Source organism: Drosophila navojoa, chromosome 3 (genome assembly GCF_054131105.1).
Source record: "Drosophila navojoa isolate 15081-1374.11 chromosome 3, UAZ_NAV_1.0, whole genome shotgun sequence".
Taxonomy (NCBI): Eukaryota; Metazoa; Arthropoda; class Insecta; order Diptera; family Drosophilidae; genus Drosophila; species Drosophila navojoa.
In genome coordinates, this window is record NC_142891.1 from 5246722 (window position 1) to 5261486 (window position 14765).

General features: G+C 45.9%; 5 protein-coding genes across 5 annotated transcripts; 2 read left to right on the top strand and 3 right to left on the bottom strand.

Annotated features, from left to right (window-relative positions):
• The first annotated feature begins 35 nt into the window (after window positions 1–35).
• LOC108649313 (AN1-type zinc finger protein 2A) lies at window positions 36–1406 on the top strand. Its single transcript, XM_030386543.2, has 3 exons — window positions 36–255; window positions 327–877; window positions 948–1406. The coding sequence occupies exons 1-3, from the start codon at window positions 201–203 to the stop codon at window positions 1122–1124; spliced, it is 783 nt and encodes a 260-aa protein (XP_030242403.1). The 5' UTR covers window positions 36–200; the 3' UTR covers window positions 1125–1406.
• Cog3 (conserved oligomeric Golgi complex subunit 3) lies at window positions 1216–4656 on the bottom strand. Its single transcript, XM_030386532.2, has 8 exons — window positions 4439–4656; window positions 3865–4362; window positions 3320–3807; window positions 3117–3256; window positions 2901–3061; window positions 2727–2841; window positions 1936–2672; window positions 1216–1875 (listed from the first exon to the last, which is right to left on the bottom strand). Exons 1-8 carry the CDS (start codon window positions 4601–4603, stop codon window positions 1480–1482), a joined length of 2700 nt encoding a protein of 899 aa, XP_030242392.1. The 5' UTR covers window positions 4604–4656; the 3' UTR covers window positions 1216–1479.
• Window positions 4657–4701: 45 nt separating this feature from the next.
• Window positions 4702–7931, top strand: Sec5 (exocyst complex component secretory 5). Its single transcript, XM_030386531.2, has 4 exons — window positions 4702–4921; window positions 4986–5600; window positions 5660–7499; window positions 7559–7931. The coding sequence occupies exons 1-4, from the start codon at window positions 4813–4815 to the stop codon at window positions 7695–7697; spliced, it is 2703 nt and encodes a 900-aa protein (XP_030242391.1). The 5' UTR covers window positions 4702–4812; the 3' UTR covers window positions 7698–7931.
• LOC108649315 (uncharacterized) lies at window positions 7818–9577 on the bottom strand. The gene is made up of 3 exons (XM_030386540.2): window positions 9348–9577; window positions 9002–9268; window positions 7818–8941 (listed from the first exon to the last, which is right to left on the bottom strand). The coding sequence occupies exons 1-3, from the start codon at window positions 9415–9417 to the stop codon at window positions 7932–7934; spliced, it is 1347 nt and encodes a 448-aa protein (XP_030242400.1). The 5' UTR covers window positions 9418–9577; the 3' UTR covers window positions 7818–7931.
• Window positions 9578–10703: 1126 nt separating this feature from the next.
• On the bottom strand, window positions 10704–14456 carry msl-2 (male-specific lethal 2). The gene is made up of 4 exons (XM_089257406.1): window positions 14344–14456; window positions 11698–14218; window positions 11266–11617; window positions 10704–10965 (listed from the first exon to the last, which is right to left on the bottom strand). Exons 2-4 carry the CDS (start codon window positions 13952–13954, stop codon window positions 10902–10904), a joined length of 2673 nt encoding a protein of 890 aa, XP_089113532.1. The 5' UTR covers window positions 13955–14218; window positions 14344–14456; the 3' UTR covers window positions 10704–10901.
• Window positions 14457–14765: the final 309 nt, after the last annotated feature.

Sequence of the window (14765 nt, forward strand, 5' to 3'; positions counted from 1 at the left end):
GCAATCGATACATTGCGAATGGCAAATAAACGCTGTTGATAGCGAATGGTGAAATCGCAGTATTAATATTGTGTAGTCATTGTGTCGAGCCCGTTCTGGAATTTTCACTTAATTTTAGGTTTTTAATAAAAAGCAGTCACAAACCAGCTACAGCATTTACTCTATTACCAACAACCAAACAACGAACGTAGTACGTAATTATGGAGTTTCCACATTTGGGTCAACACTGCAACGAACCCACATGCAACAGATTAGGTATGTATGACGTATTGGGAATTAGCAGCCTTTTAATTAAACTAATGTAAACACAATTGTTTTTATGGTAGACTTCCTGCCTGTTAAGTGTGACTCATGCGACAAGGTGTTTTGTGCCACCCACTATAACTACGAACGTCACAAGTGCCCAGGGGCCCACAAAAAGAATTTCCAAGTTCCCATCTGTCCGCTGTGCGGAGAGCCTGTGCCCACGGCTCCGGGCGTGGAGCCTGACATAACGGTCAGCCAGCACATAGATAAGCAATGCAAATCGGATAGCAAAAAAATTTACACGAATCGGTGCCATGCGAAAGGCTGCAAACGCAAGGAGCTAATACCAGTTCAGTGCTCGCAATGCAAATTAAACTTTTGCCTACGTCATCGCCACACAAGCGACCATGACTGCAAGCCAACCTCTACTACCTCAGCTTTGGACTCTGCTTCAGCGAGCACATCACAAGGCGTTTTCAAAATATTCTCCGATACGCGCGCAAAGGCAGCGCAGGCAGCTGAAAGGCGACTCCAAAGCAAAGCCCAAGCAAATACCAAAGCCAGGCCAGTGCCTGCAGCCACTGCGTCTGTTGCACAGCGCACCCAAGTACAAAATATTCAAGGAAATATGGTAAGTCCGTACGAATATAACTCGAACAGATCTCGATATTAATATTTAACCTAAATCAATGATTTGCTAGACTGAGGACGAGGCCCTGGCACATGCTCTGGCTTTATCAATTATGGAACAAGATGACGCATCTGGAGCCAACCGGAACGGAGCAGCAACGTCCTCAGTCTCTACACAACGCGCTACGACTGTGGGTGGACGCGACCCACAGCAAGCAAATGAAAAGGATAAATGCCTCCTATCTTAGTCTCAAAATTCGCAACGGAAACATATCCATCACTTGACCAGCAGCCAATATGCGCTGCCCTTTGTTAGATGTCTAGATAAACTAATTCACATTGTTTGTAATTAATATTTAATGTTGGTAATTTACGTTGACTTCGTCACATTCTCTGCATGCTTAAGGCTGCTCTTAGCAAAAATAATTCAAAATCGAGCCGGCTTCAAATGTCGATTAACTTGGTTGTAGAAACCGGCTCGATTGATTAGCTCTAGTTGGGAAGAATAAAGTGTAATATACATGTTGAAATGCCTTAGTTTTATAAATACATACATAGGTAAGGGTAAGGTTAGGGTTACATAGAGACTATATATATTGCATACTAATCGGTGCTAGTCATCGTGACTTGCTCCTCATTAACGACTTGTTCTACAGAAACATTCGCTGGTTGTTCTGGAACTATGTTCTGCTTAGCATCTGTCTCCGCTGGCTCAACCTCCGGCTCCTCTATAACTACAGCTTGTGATTGCTCCGCCTTGTTGGATATCGTGCTCAGCTTACGAGCAGTAGCGGCTCCGTCCACAGATGATGATGTGCTTATCTTTCGTGCTGCCGCTGCAAAGCTTGCCACGCCTTCGGCGGCTAAAATGCTGGCACTTGACAGTAAAATGGAAACCTGTTCGGCAGAGGGACAGCTTGTGATAATCATGTCATCAGCCGAATAACCATTTGTGGTCAGCAATTGCTCCAGTTTCACAAACGCTTGAATGATGTTGTTCTGCAAGGGAAGATTTGGGTATTGTTAATTTATTCCTGTTCTAATCCTCATACGACTTACTCGTATAGGTCTAAAAATTATAAACTCTGTATCACGATTGCTCAGATATAGCTGCATCGCACGCTGCAGCACCGCCAACTTGGACTTGATCAGACGCTGTGCCTCCTGGATAATGCTACTGATTTGCTGTGGACTCGCCCAGCTACTTTGTCGCAGCACATAATTGATTTTGCCCGCTGTGGCCTCCGGAGTTGTGGAATTCGTTGCCAGCAGTGCCTGGGCCTTGTCCAAGAATGTGATGAGCGGACCCACAAGCATATGTACCGCATCTTTGATATACAGCTCACAAACCGTCTTTAGTTGTCGGTCCACTTCTTTGCGCGAGTCTAGCAAATGCTCCTTGATCTGTGGCGTGCCCTCGAGCAAAAATTCAAGCAGCGCGTTGTTGCTGCCCATGGAGAAGAGCTGCTTACGCTTTTGCAGCAATCCGAAGGCTGCCGTCTTCACTTTGCTAAAGTCCAACGAGGTTTCCTTAATGGTAAAATCCACACGGAACGGGGCGATTTGTTCGCGCAATATAAGCAAGTGTTTAATTTCAAAGAGCTCGCCGTCAATCGGTGTTTTGGCTGCTGAGATTTTAGCCGCTGCCTGCGACACGCTCTGTATGCAAAGTTTGAGTGCTTCTTGAGATAAACCCTGGAAGATCGGACGATCCACGCAGCGATACAAACGCGAGAGGCAGACTAATGTGCGTCTCACCGTTGGATACCACATGCCATGCAAATCAGCGGGCGAGTCTAGAAATTATATCAAAGTCAATCTCTGATTTTAACGAGATATTGAGAGCTTACTCATTTGCTTGACTTTGTAGGCGGTGTCCACGCTCTCCGCTTCACTAGACATCATGGAGGCACGCGAATCCGAGCGACGCAGCTGAACTGGCTCTTGCAACGACAAGGCAATGCTCTGTTGATAAAGTAATAAATATATAAAGATCGAACAGGTTAAAGCTTCGGAAGACGTACCTCCATCATTTCCAGCTTTTCTGGATAGGCCAAATCACCCGTTGATGGATTATAGTTTTGTATATCGGACTGCAAATACAAATGTGCACGGAATACCAAACGCTCCTGCACATCCTGCAGCAGCTGATGAGCTATGGTAGCAAAGGCTTCCAGTCCACTGGCTGTATGTGTATATAGAACAATGAAAAATTAAAGAAAAATTCAGTCATCACTTACGATTCTGTTGCACATGCTCCTCAAGCATTTCAATACGCAAGATGGAGCAGATTTCTGCAAGTGTTTCCAAGTGATTGATGTGGATAATAAAAGGACGCAAGGTATCATAGAGAATGGTGCACAAACCCTCCAAATAAACGCTGCAGACAAGAAAATGCATATTCAAGTGAGTGAATTGAATTATTATTGCTAGTTGAACTCACGTTAGATGCGTTGCGCCCGTGCCAAAGAACTGATAATACAAACGCTGCTCATCCTGGCAGACGTGAACGAGAAATGCACATGCGCTGCGCGTTAGCGAACAATGATCGCCCTTGTGTGCGCTCTTTACATTTTGTATAGATTGGTTGACAGCTGGTGACATCACACTCGCACGCTGTGCCAAATAATGCTGCTGCAAATCTGTCATTAGCTGGTTATACTCGCTGTTGTTGCTGTTCTCCAACCGTGACTCGATAAGCTGTGCTACACGCTTCACTTTAGCGGCAGCTGTTTGATATTTGCCATAGTAAAGGGCGAACGCAGCATCGGGTGCTTGTAGCGAGGCATCGTTGCTGTTATTGCGTGGATGTAAAGTCGCCTCCGTCGCTTGATTAATGACATTTACAACATAGTTACGCACCAGAGCCGTAGCCTTGCCCAGGCATTGCTTATACTTTACATTGAAGGCAGTTGCATCCTTGAAATTAGGCTGCAACAAATCACAATTATTGGTTGGTCAAATAAACTAGGAGAGGAGTCTACTTACATGCTCTGCTAGATAATTCAGGCATTCATCAATTTTGTTGAGGCATTCTCGGAAAGCTTCGCTCGCCACGGACAAAGTGGGACTTTGCAGGCGCTGATTGAGCAGCTCCACTTGGCTGAAGAAATGCAAACGTCGCTGAATTTCATTGCTGAGTTCTTGGAGCTTCTGCTGTTCGTCAATCAACTGCTCGCTGGCCATGTTCAGCGCGCTGGTTTTTTGCGAGACAAATTCGTACTCAGAGCTCAACGCACTCAGTCTATCCATGGCCACAGAGATTTGCTCGAGCATGTGAGCACATTCCGCCTTGCGTTGCTGCAGCTGCTGCAAATACTTGTGATAGTTTGCATCGCCACGTAGCTCGATCTCCGCGTTGACGTTCACAAACCAGAGCAGAAAATCACTCATATTCTGCAGCCCATCTGGGGGTAGCTGCTTTTCCACTTCGGTCTTATCCTCCACTGGGGTGTACACTTCGGTGCGCGTGTACCCCGATGTCACCTGTCAGCGAATAAGTAAAAAAGTCAATACCCATACATTTGTTTTGGCCTGCGTGTCTAATGGGTTTGCAGCTTACCATCGTTTCGTCGTCGTTCCACAAATTGCTGAGCACCTCCAAATGTTCCTCCTGCTGTGCGCTTAGCGCTGCCAGTGGATCGTTCTGGGACTCCCATTTCATCAAACGATTACGAATTTTACGCAAATTTTCATTTTCGCTTTGCGCGCTGGCGACGTCATCCATTTTCCTCTTGTAATCAACGCCGAAGTAAATAAACAGCTGTTTGTTCGGCTTAGTTATGAATCAGCTGTGCGTGTGCATACACTGCCGATAGCATAATAGAATGGTGTGTAAACACTGCACGCTTATCGAAAAAGCATCGAGTTTGTTGATCCGGCTGCAATTTTGTAGGCGTTGTTCATTCATTATTATTATTATTTATTTTGTACGTGATGGCCCCGCAGCCGGTGGTAACGGGACTATCACCTAAGGAAGGTCCGCCCGGTACCCGCGTCATCATTCGTGGCGAATTTCTGGGGTGTCGTGCGCAGGATCTCATTGGTAAATAAAACATTGGTCATCGGCGTTTGTTTCTTTTTCTCATACTATTTCAACGCATATTCAGGTCTTAAAATCTGTGGATCCGACTGTCTGCTGTCAGCAGAGTGGAAATCACCGAATAAAATAATTGCACGCACTGGCCCAGCCAAGGGTAAGGGTGATATTATAGTCACTACCATCAGCGGAGGCGTGGGGACATCTACGGTTCAATTTCGAGCGTACCATGAGACAATTGGACCCCTTAAAGAGTCGGCTGTGTGGATAGAGGAATCGCCGTCGCAAAACTTTGCCTGGGGTCGACGCACTCTTACTCAATCGGGTCTGACCCAGGAAGATCCTTTGGGGCTATCCATTGAGGGGAATGAACAAAAAATTCCAGAAGACCTACGCGATTTGTTTCCCGATGCTTGTGGCGATTTGTCTCAGGAAAATTTCTCACCCGCTTGGTTTTTGCTCGAGAATCATCTGGCCACTTCATTTGAGGACTTAAAGGCGGGTCTGTCATACCTAAAGCGTAAGGTCGAGAGCCAGAAAGAGGGGCAACTCTCTTTTTTGAAATCAAACGCGGGCTCGGTGATCGATCAGCTGGACACGCTAATGAACATACGCGATAAATTCCAAGAGGATGTCAAACTGTATGGCAAAGAACCTTTTAAAGTACTCGAGCAGTCCATTGAGAGTGAGTAGTTAATGCATATAAAAATCATCTATATAGCTACTTCTACTTATCGTTTGCAGACTCTATCAGTGAATCGCAAAAGATTTTCACTGATGTGCTGGTGCGAAAGGAGAAGGCAGACTCCACACGGTCGGTACTCTTCGCTCTGTCACGTCACAAGTTTCTGTTCTGCTTGCCCAACAGCGTGGATCGGCGAGCCAAGGCTGGGGAATATGACATTGTGGTCAATGACTATTCGCGTGCCAAGAATTTGTTTGGGAAAACGGAACTGGCCATCTTCCGTCAAGTGCTCGAGGAGGTGGATCAGCGCATATTATTGATCCGTAGACAACTGCACGAGAAGGTGGTAAAGATGCCCCAGAGCGTAGAGCAACAAAAGAAGCTAATCAAAGCGCTTACTAGCCTGGAGCTGCAGCAGAGCGGCACAGCGATTGGCGACCGGTTGCGTAATACGGATCCCGCATGGGATGCCATCGAAGCACGCGCCAAGTACTTGGAATCCACATTCCGTCAGACCTTTGACCAGTATGCTACTAAAGATGCAGCGACACAGGAGAAGGCCAAGAGCCGCGATCCCAATCAGCCGCCAAATCGTGTAAACTTTTGCGAGGAGCTCTGCGACATAGCCGCCTCCCAGCTACCCGATCTGTGGCGCCTGGGTCAGCTGTATTTCACGGGCGAATTACGTGGACCGCATGATCCCAAGCCGGGTGACTTTAAGCGCATGGTCTTAACTGCCATCGAGAAGTTTTGTGTCTATCTTCGCTTGACCATTCTCATTGCTGCAGATCAGCGTGCTCTGCGGCAGTCGAGCGGCCTATCCTGGCCGATTGGTTCCTCGTCGGCTACGCATCATTTCTTGCCGTGGATTCCGCAATGTTTGCGTTACACGCGCATTGCTTATGCCACGCTGATCGGTCTGGATCTGCCCTCGGATGCACTGGATATCATACAGAAGCTCATTGATGAAGTGCGTCTGTTTTGCTTCTCCATCATATTCAAACGAGCCACCGATCGTTGCAAGAAGTTAGGCGCACAGGAGACATGGGAAACGACCGTAGAGGATTATCCGGGTGCGACTCAACTGCCCGCTGCACTGGAAGCACTGCTAGTGGAAACTCTGGAAGAGGTGCAGACCGTATGCATGCAGCCAGAAACGCGTGAGGGTAATCTGCTCGAGCCCCATTCGGATGGACAGCGCGAAGTGACCCAACGCCTGCAAGAGCTGCTGTCCACTTTCAGCGGCGTTATTGCCGAGCTGGCTTATCCCTCGCATGACGACGAGACGCCCACGCATAATGTATCGCAGCTGCTGGGCTTTCCCAATGCCCAGCAACCGGAATCGGTGTCGGGTGGTGGCGGTGGTAGTGGTGGAGGCGCTGCTCTCAACTGGGAGCAACGCATGCTCTGCTGCTTGGCCAACTACGCGTATTGCAACAAGAGTTTCTTTGCGCATATTGGCGAAATCTTTGTGCGCCATGGCTATCCACTGCCCACGCTGGCCATTGAGACGGCTCGCTACAATGCCAATCAATTGTTTACCAATCTGCTGGAGGAGTATGTGGAGCATAAGGGTGATCCATTGGTGGGCACCATCGAACCGTCCATGTATCTCGGTCGCTTTCAATGGGATCACGAGATGGAAATTGGCCTGGGCCAATTGCGTCCGTATGCGCACGAGTGCTTGGACAATCTAGTGGGTGTCTACTCCGAGATCTACAGCATATCGCCCGCGTTGCTGCGTCCTATACTGGAGTCCATTGTGCAGACTATATCGGAGGAGCTGGCTCGCCTGATGAGCTGTGTCCAGCATTTCAGCTACACGGGCGCTATTCAAGCAAATGTAGACATACGACTGCTGCGCGATGGCCTCGAGAACTATGCTAATGAGACCGCCAAGTGAGTTGAATTCTATTCATCTGCTATTCGAATAACTCCATCTATTATTTTATCGATAGAAATTACTTTATGGAGGCCTTGGAGGCCATTAGTCCGCCCCTCAATGGCGAGCAGAAGCGCAAAGCGGATGAAATTCTGGAACGTGTCAAACGGAATATGCGCCTGCAGTTGCTTTGCTTTGCTGTCAAGGAGCCCTGAGCTCTATTCCTCTCCACAATTTAGTTATATATATCAAATATTTATAATTTGCGATATTCTGAACAATTACTTTAGCGAATAGTTTCTATTATAATTTTATATAATTGATTCGAGATTCGAGCTGGAGTAATTGTATTTGAATGTATTTAATTAGCAAAGTAATGCTTACATTGCAGAGTAAAACTCTTAAGATTTACATATATATAAAAAGGAAGCTTTACAAAAAAAAAACAATTAGTTAAAAGGCAAATTATCTAGCTTGTAGTCGTAGATGAAATCCAAGCCATCTTTTTTGTATTTCTCCAAGGCCACCTTGAGTACCTCCTCCACATCGATGGCATTGAATTTCTCTTGGACACGTTGTTTAATGGGATTCTCGATGGCATCCATGATCTGATAGCGCAACAGATTGGGCAGCACATTGACGACAAACTCCATGACATAATCCAGGGTGCCGGCTCCATCGCAGCGCACCTGAATGTTGCCCATGTCGAATTGAAGATCGTTGATCTGTGGTCGCTTGCGTGTGTCCAATGGCTGGCTGATCTCGACCGTAGCGCGGATATGCTGCACCGTGAACTGAACATGACCCACTCGAGTCATCAGGCCGAATCCAACCTCCCATTGTCCAGCTCCGGTGATCTGTTGTGTGCCTAACTGCATGCGCATAGACATGGTGTTGTTGTGCATGGCGGCAGTCACATTGCCCACCCGATAGAAACTCGAACAGCCCGTGATCCAGGTGTTGGTGAGTTGCACACTGAAGACGCCCATGGTGCGATTCTTGTCTTCCAAGCGATACGGATCGTAGCCCTTCTCTCTAACCATTTTGCGTAGACCGGCAATGGCGCTGTCCAGCGGGGTTATCGAATTGGGCATGCGGCGGTCTCCCATGAATTTCTCAATCCTTGTATTGATCTCACTGCGCATCTGCTTGTCCGCCTCCTGCAGCATAAACGGTTTCATGGCATCGAATACCAGATTGGGAGCCGAATTGATGATGCTCTGGAAGACGCTGCCCAAGAAACCAAGATTCTGGAAATCCATAGCCATCTCACCGAAGGTAATGTCCATGTCAATGTGCTCCGTGGTCAGATGACCATCGCGCTCCACCCCGAGTGTCACCGAGCAACGGACATAGACCTTCTTCAGGATGACGGTGAACGGTCCGTTGGCCTTAGAGAAGAAGGAGCTGAGTACATAGTTGCCCTTGACCAGCATCTGGTCCAGCTGTATGCCAGCCTCTGCCTGCAATAAACCAGATGGAAAGGATTACTATGAGATTGAGCTTTTTCCTTTGTCACTTGCCTTCATCTTCTTGAAGTCCACATCGACGGTAGATATGCGAAATTTGGACAGCCCATAGGCCTTCACTTTCATCATGTTCAGATTGGCCATGCCCAGACTCTTGGCCATATCGGGCACATCCATTGGATCCGGTATGGGTGCACCTGGCACTCCAACTGGATCCTCTTGCTTGTAATGCTCCAGCAACCCCTCGATTTGTGCGGCCACGCGATTTTGGGCTGCCTCAATATTATGCGCCTCATCGTTCTCATCATTGGCCTCTGCTGCGGGTGACAAGGTTCAACTGAACTTTATAGATAACTATCAACTTATATATATATATTTATTTGCACATCGCCTCACCGTTTTCATCCTGCGCACGCACGCTGCCCAGGATTAGGTACGCCACGAGAAAAACTATCAGCACTTTCATCTTTGTGCGATTTCGAATATATTAATCTTTGCTTATCAGTTGAGGAACTAAAACAACAACAACAACAAGAACACACGCACTTGATGACGGATGCGCACTTGCTGCTGCCTCCACACGGATTCGAAGTCGAACTGACGACTGTCCGCTGCGTTAATCAAGAGATAATGATGAGCACAGCAGCAGCCAGCAGCAGCCAGCCGCAGCATCAGCATCCGTCGCGCTTATCAAAGGGCACGGCTAATGTTGAGCTAAACCGAATTTGAGTCGAGCTCGATGCTGTTTATTCTGCTCCCCCTTTTAAATCTGGGAATTGAGTGAGCGCGTGGCTGAGCCATTAAATTTGAGCAGCATCGCATCGAGAACTTTATATAAATTCCCTGACATTCCATTTGCATCTACTGCTAACCAGCTTTGGCTGCTGCAAATTCTACGAATATGATATTATGGCAATGATATAATTTTTCTTAGCTTAGATACATATATTATGAACCATATTATTTGAAGAATTTGTAGTTATATAACGATTGAGCTGTGTAGATGAGCTGGAGTCTTGGTTAATTTCACAGATAAGTCTTATATAAATTTTAAGCTGTATAAAATTGGCTCAATAATATCTATATTGAATTTTTCAATTAATAATTTAGCAATAAGTTTGCGGGATTTAAATTGATTCAACAATCAGATTTCATTCAAATTCAAATTTTAGCTTCATTTTTATTGTTTGACTTGCATTTCATTTCATTACATTTTTTCAATTAGGATTTTAAACTAAATTAACAATCTTAAAATAATAAAAAAAAAAATTGTTTTCACGTGCTCAAAAAAATAAGGGTTTCGTGCTAAAAAAAAATGTTTAAAAATAAAATGTTTCGTGCTCAAAAAAATTTGCTTAGAGATATGAAAAAAAAAGATCGCCTTAAACTAATGAAAAACTTTGCACTTAAAACTATGAAAAAAAAATTGACTTAAGCATATTACAAAAAATTGTCTTATAGCTATACAAAAAAATTTTCTTAAATCTATGAAAAAAATTTCCTTATAAACTATGAAAAAAATTGTTTTGTAGTTTTTCCTTTTTGGTTTACAGCGGCCGCATACAAAGCATTTAATGATAAATAATTATTATAATACATATTATAATAATTATTCTTGGTTTTAGACTTTAACTACATTTCGTTGAACGAGTAGTTAATTCAAATTGCTTTGCTTTCCGTTTCCTTCAGTTGGTGCAGACGTTCGAGTCCTGCACTGCGGCGCCCGACTTAAGCGTAAAAAGATTATCAAGCTATTTTGCTTGTTATGTACGTAAACATACATTATATATCACTTAGGGATAGATAAGGATCAAATAAAATACATACGGAATTACATTGGATAAAATATAAATAATTTCAGTTGTTCTCGCAACGCCTTCAAGTGTGATGATCCTAACTGATCTGTGTAGATGAGTAAATGTGGATTTCTTGGGCTGCTGGTTAAACCAGCTAATCAAATTCAATATAACAAAAATAAACTGTGTAAGCTACGATTGTGATTCTAAAAGAAGAGCTGAAATAAAATGAATAAGATGAGATGAGGGGATGAGCGCTTAAGTCGATCGCAACCGACAAGACAAATGGTCTGTCCTGTACCTGAATCGGAGTTAGGATATCATAAATATATATACAAATGGTGGTATATATGCGTTCACAGGTACAGGACACACATACATGAAGGGACACGCACAGTTCTACCTACGCACAAATATTTACAACATACACAACTAAACGAACATAATGGCAACTATAAAACGAGGACCATGTACAAATCGCTAGACCGGTTAGCCCGTCTACTACACTCATTGCTTACAAATCCGAGAAGATACGCTCCAAAATGGCCTCATCCTTGTCACCGTCCATGCTGCCGTCGCCAGCAGCAGCATTACCAGCGCTGACAAGCATATCAGCCGACTTTCTTAGCACACTACGTTCCATGTCTAGCCTATTGCGGAAGCTCTTGAATCTCTTCGCCGGGCGCTCCATTGTGGGTGATGGTGGTGGATGTGGCTCCGTTGTGGCTGTCGTTGGCTCCACCGTCGGCGATGGCATAATGTAAGCGAATTCAGGTATTGATGAATTCCCATCATTGCTGCGCAACGGTACGCGCTGAAAACCAAGCGTGGCCGGATCGACGGGCTCGCTGCCATTGAATATGTTGAAGCCTGCCGTGAAAGATCAAGATAAATTATTCACTGAATATTGTCAAAGACCAAGGGAAACTATACTCGGACCGCTAACATACCCTGGTATTGACCATTCTCGTTTTGCATGAGGACCAGCGGATGCTGCGATTGCTGCAGATTGTCAAGGGGCACCAACGTGAAGCCCGATTGCATGTCAGTTGATGCTGAAGTGGGCTCCTCAGCGGGCTCCTCGGCTGGTGCCACCTCTGTTTCTATATCCATGTTAAAGTCCTCGTCATCACTCGTATCAGTTGCATCCTGATGTGGATTTTTGCAGCCAATGCATTTGCAATCCACACACGATTTGCCCGCCACATAGCAAGTGCAGCGCGAATTGCGACAGGTCGCTTTACCAGGTGCCGAGGTGGTGCCACAGCGACAGATGTGTGACATGCGCGCGTCCTTGGGCTTAGGCTTATGGACTGTCGCCTTCGGCGTGGATGTGTTTGGCATGGTCAGCATTTTAGCGGTAGCCACGGGAGCTTTTGCTTCGACTGACGCAGCCACAGGAAGGGCAGCTTTGGTCACGGTTGCAATAGGAGCTGCTGCAGCAGACTTGGAAGTACCCTTGGCAACAGGCTTGGTAACAGGCTTGGCAACAGGTTTGGCAGGAGGCTTCGGAACAGGCTTGACAGCAGCCTTGGCAGCAGTCTTTGAAGCAGACTTCGGAGCAGTCGTCGAAGCAGACTTCGGGGCAGCCTTGGCAACAGTCGTCGGAACAGGCTTGGGTGCTGCTGGAACTATAACTTTTGAAGCTGGAGCAGAGATTGGAGCCGAAACTGCTGCGATTGGAGCTGGAATAGCAGCTATCGGAGCAGGAACTGCAGCTACGGAAGCTGGAGCTGTAGCTATTGGAGCTGGAACTATAGCCATGGAAGGTGGAACTGCAGATATTGGTACTGGAACTGCAGCTAGTGACGCTGGAACTGTAGCTAGAGACGCTGGAACTGCAGATATTGGAGCTGGAACGGCTGCTATTGGAGCTGCAGCCACTGGAGCAGGAGCTGTAGCTATTGGAGCAGCTGCTACTGTCCTTATGGGTGATCCTGTTGCTGTTGGTGGCTTCACCTGAACCGACGAGATTATCGTGGGTTTCTTATTACGCAAATTTGTGAGCGTGCTTGTTGGTGCAACGGCTTTAGTGCTTGGTAAAAGTTCCTCATCCTCCATATGGTCGAGCAACAGTTGTGCACGACGACGTTTTATGGAGCCACTGGTATCCACTGGCTTAAAAGCTGTCGCCTTGGAGGTGCTGGCGACAATTGGCTCGTCAGCCTCAACTGTTTCCATAGGCTCAACTGCTGCGACTTCTCCGAGCTGCTCCTCTTGTGACACTTGCTCCTGCTGAGATAGCTGATCCTGCTCTGATAGCTGCTCCTGATGTGATAGCTGCACTACCTGACCAATAGGGGCCATATGCACCTCGCCATTCGGCATTACATAGGTTGTATAGTTGGACGTGCTGTTGACATAATCTGCAGGTATTGTAAAAGCTCCCGATAGATCTACTTGATCCGACCACGGTGATTCGATGTAACCCGCTGGCAACATGGGCTCATCCGCTGGAATTAGCACTTGCTGCGGTTGGGGTGCGATGTGAGTGTGTGTCAACATTCGTGCTCCGGATGTCATCATGGGCAATGGATGAGCATACTGTGCTTGCTCCCCAGTTGCAGCTGCTTCCAGCTCAATGTCTGTAATAGATAACTGATTCGGCATATGTTGCTCGTACGGCAGCTCAGGAGTGGTGGCCGCTGTCGTAGGAGGCGTCTCCGCTGGCAACGATGATGGAGCATTTGCGAGAAACGGCAAATCCGGCTGGAGCAAAAATGTTTCAGACATACTCTCATAGTTGGCGCCTTCCTCGATGAACCACTGTGTCGATCTATTCGGGAGTCGAATCCGTGGCTTCCGCTCGATGTTGATTGAAGTCTTAATGTCCGGTCGCAGATGAAAGAACTCCGAGTACAGGGCAGACTGCCGTAGGTGCACACAGAGCGTTTTATAGCACAGCAACTGCAGAGCCATTGTTTTGTTCTCCTCGTATGTACGGAAATCTGAACAGTCCTTGCACTGCGGACAACTGGGCCATAGATTTTTGCGTCCACGCAAGCACAGCCGGCAAACATGGTGGCCACAACGGCGTCCCTTCGGCTTGTAGGGATCATTTAGCAGCTTGCAGCAGACGGCGCACGACAGCAGCTGACGCAGTTCACCAATACCTGTATTGATCTCATGTATGCGACGGGTCGACAAGTTCGACGCGGATTTCAATGAGAGTAGCGTAATTTGTATATAAAGTCTTTGCGCCTCCATTGTGTAAATGGATGGGCAATGGAAAAGTGTAGATAAACGTTTAGTGACAGTTTTCGTTAATCGGATACTGCGCTGGACGAGCTGCTGCGATTGCCGCCTGCCTTGCCGTAGCTGCACCGCGATTGCGTTAAAACATGTTCTTTAATTTCATTAGCTGTACATTTTCACCGGCTTTCATCGAATTTGTTGGCTGGCGTTCCTCTAGCAATAGATGTTGTTGTTGTTGCTGTTGTTTTCACTTATGCGGCTAAATACTTAGAAATACTATTCACGTGCAAAAAAAAATCACAAAAAAAAAAACAAAAAAAAAAGATGGTTATGTATTCTAAATGTTATTCAAGTCATTTTTAATTTTCACTTTGTTTTTATGAATTGAGGAGTAAAATTACCAAAGATAAATGGAACGCCGTGCCTGCGTTTTATATTCTTAGCAGTGCAATGTGACCGTTTCATGGCGGCCGTCCCACTCATCGCTGTGAATAACAACCGAGCTGCCATCTTGTTGAAAAATACTGATATGCTGGCACCCAAAGTAAGTATTTTTACTTCAGGGATGCATCAAAATTGAATGAAAATTAAAAAAACTACACAACGCGCAATTCAGTTAATATGTATATTTAATAGTTCCAGCAAGAAATATGGAAACAAGATTAGTCAGAAGTATTATAAATACTGAAATTTAAAAAGGGTTGATTATACTTATATATATTGTAGTTTAGAGTCGGAATTTTTTGTTGTATTTTTTAGCAATTTGCAGAAAATAAATTATTTTTTGGCTCAAAAATCCAAACAGATTTTTCCATTCTAGCAG

Bases quoted from the DNA above. Each gene is read 5' to 3' on its own strand.
- msl-2 (XM_089257406.1), bottom strand. From the start codon at position 13,954: ATGGAGGCGCAAAGACTTTATATACAAATTACGCTACTCTCATTGAAA. The intron at 11,618-11,697 runs GTATGTTAGCGG...CTTTCACGGCAG, and splicing joins CGAGAATGGTCAATACCAGG to GCTTCAACATATTCAATGGC. The intron at 10,966-11,265 runs GTAAGCAATGAG...ATTTTATTTCAG, and splicing joins GAGCGTATCTTCTCGGATTT to CTCTTCTTTTAGAATCACAA.
- LOC108649315 (XM_030386540.2), bottom strand. From the start codon at position 9,417: ATGAAAGTGCTGATAGTTTTTCTCGTGGCGTACCTAATCCTGGGCAGC. The intron at 9,269-9,347 runs GTGAGGCGATGT...TGTCACCCGCAG, and splicing joins GCGTGCGCAGGATGAAAACG to CAGAGGCCAATGATGAGAAC. The intron at 8,942-9,001 runs GTGACAAAGGAA...TATTGCAGGCAG, and splicing joins CTTCAAGAAGATGAAGGCAA to AGGCTGGCATACAGCTGGAC.
- Sec5 (XM_030386531.2), top strand. From the start codon at position 4,813: ATGGCCCCGCAGCCGGTGGTAACGGGACTATCACCTAAGGAAGGTCCG. The intron at 4,922-4,985 runs GTAAATAAAACA...ACGCATATTCAG, and splicing joins TCGTGCGCAGGATCTCATTG to GTCTTAAAATCTGTGGATCC. The intron at 7,500-7,558 runs GTGAGTTGAATT...TTTTATCGATAG, and splicing joins TATGCTAATGAGACCGCCAA to AAATTACTTTATGGAGGCCT.
- LOC108649313 (XM_030386543.2), top strand. From the start codon at position 201: ATGGAGTTTCCACATTTGGGTCAACACTGCAACGAACCCACATGCAAC. The intron at 256-326 runs GTATGTATGACG...TTTTTATGGTAG, and splicing joins ACCCACATGCAACAGATTAG to ACTTCCTGCCTGTTAAGTGT. The intron at 878-947 runs GTAAGTCCGTAC...ATGATTTGCTAG, and splicing joins AAAATATTCAAGGAAATATG to ACTGAGGACGAGGCCCTGGC.
- Cog3 (XM_030386532.2), bottom strand. From the start codon at position 4,603: ATGGATGACGTCGCCAGCGCGCAAAGCGAAAATGAAAATTTGCGTAAA. The intron at 3,257-3,319 runs GTGAGTTCAACT...TCTTGTCTGCAG, and splicing joins ACGGGCGCAACGCATCTAAC to CGTTTATTTGGAGGGTTTGT. The intron at 2,673-2,726 runs GTAAGCTCTCAA...TATAATTTCTAG, and splicing joins CTACAAAGTCAAGCAAATGA to ACTCGCCCGCTGATTTGCAT.